Source organism: Penaeus monodon, chromosome 23 (assembly GCF_015228065.2).
Source record: "Penaeus monodon isolate SGIC_2016 chromosome 23, NSTDA_Pmon_1, whole genome shotgun sequence".
Classification (NCBI taxonomy): domain Eukaryota; kingdom Metazoa; phylum Arthropoda; class Malacostraca; order Decapoda; family Penaeidae; genus Penaeus; species Penaeus monodon.
This window is the reverse complement of record NC_051408.1, coordinates 1,331,848-1,333,154: the sequence shown is the minus strand read 5'-3', so window position 1 is coordinate 1,333,154 and position 1,307 is coordinate 1,331,848. Positions and strand designations below refer to the sequence as shown.

The 1,307-nt window shown below is 31.4% G+C and overlaps 1 protein-coding gene across 1 annotated transcript in view; it reads left to right on the top strand.

Moving 5' to 3' along the window:
- The window catches only part of LOC119587706 (FACT complex subunit spt16-like), a gene marked incomplete in the record, with an annotated part of 82,314 nt that overhangs the window by 4,833 nt on the left and 76,174 nt on the right, over positions 1–1,307 (top strand). The window contains 1 exon segment of the mRNA XM_037936389.1: positions 1–58. Within this exon segment, the coding sequence (XP_037792317.1) occupies positions 1–58 (58 nt within the window).

Sequence of the window (1,307 nt, the reverse complement as noted above, 5' to 3'; positions counted from 1 at the left end):
CACCTCAGAGTTGCTGGGAAGAGGGAAGCGCACTGCCATTCTGGACTCGAAGCTGAGGGTAAGATGCATTCACTTTTCTCAAGTATTGTCTGGAAGTTTTTAGAGCTTGATAGTTTATTGTTCAAATGACTTATTTTGTGTGCATATATAGGAGTTTAGGACTGAGATATTAGTTTCCATTTCTTTTTTTAGTTTGATGTAGGAATAGGAATTATCAGCTTTTTTATGAATTTAGAATTAAGACTCTAAGGGTGAAAGTAAAGATTATTTTTAGTGAGAATAATGTTTTGGCAGAAAGCAATGCTTTAAAAATACCTGAATATCTGGTCTTGGTTTAAAAATTACCATTTCCTTTATTCTAAAGCTGAGTTAAGAATTTGGGAAGTTTAATGATCTGCAATGATGATAATCTGTTGGGAATAATCTTATTTAGGGAAATTACTTTCCCTTAATAAGATAAAAACAGTCATGTTCATCATATATAACTGGCCTTTAGTTTTGCATGTGTGATATAAAAATTGCCTGTCTTCATGGGTGTGTGAAATTAACAGTCCCCTTCTTGTAAAAGAAGAAGAAAAAACAAGGGAAAGGAGAAGAACATTTTTGTGCGTGTTCATTATTAATCAATAATGGAGTGCCGTGAATTAAAGCCTATTTCTCTATTAATGTATGGTTGGTGTAGCATCAACAGTGAGTATATATTGCCATGGTCTATATGCATGATTCCTCTTGGCTGTGAGGGGAGATTATCTGTTACCACTTTTCAGGCTTAGCAGATACTGAGGATGACACAGGCTTTCATTTATTAACTTATGTTCTGGACACGGCTTTTGTGATCTCAATCTAATGCTGGGTTTCTTCTTCCAGTTATTATTTATGGTCTCTTTTATATCTCCTACTCCTAGTTTGTCTTTTTCTTTCTTCATCATTTGATTACTATTTTATGTCCATGAATTTTTGACCAGCATAATAATTTAGCAGTTAAAAATTTGTAAAAAGTGTTGAATACTGCAAATTTTGCTGAAGTAATGATTTAGCTTCATAATCTAGGCATTCACTATGCATTTCTATAATGTTATGCAAAATAAGTTCATATTGTAATCCAATGGCAATTGTTTTGTAATAATAAATTCAGATTTAATATGCCTTTATATCTGTAGTAATATTTTGTAACTTGGAATAGTTATATTTAGCTATTTTTTATATTTCGTAATGTACTGTTTATCTCATCTTGCTGAAATGATTTTTTATCTGCTCCTTGTTTTGATTTATGATCATATCATATGTAACTAGATAATATGTTTTAG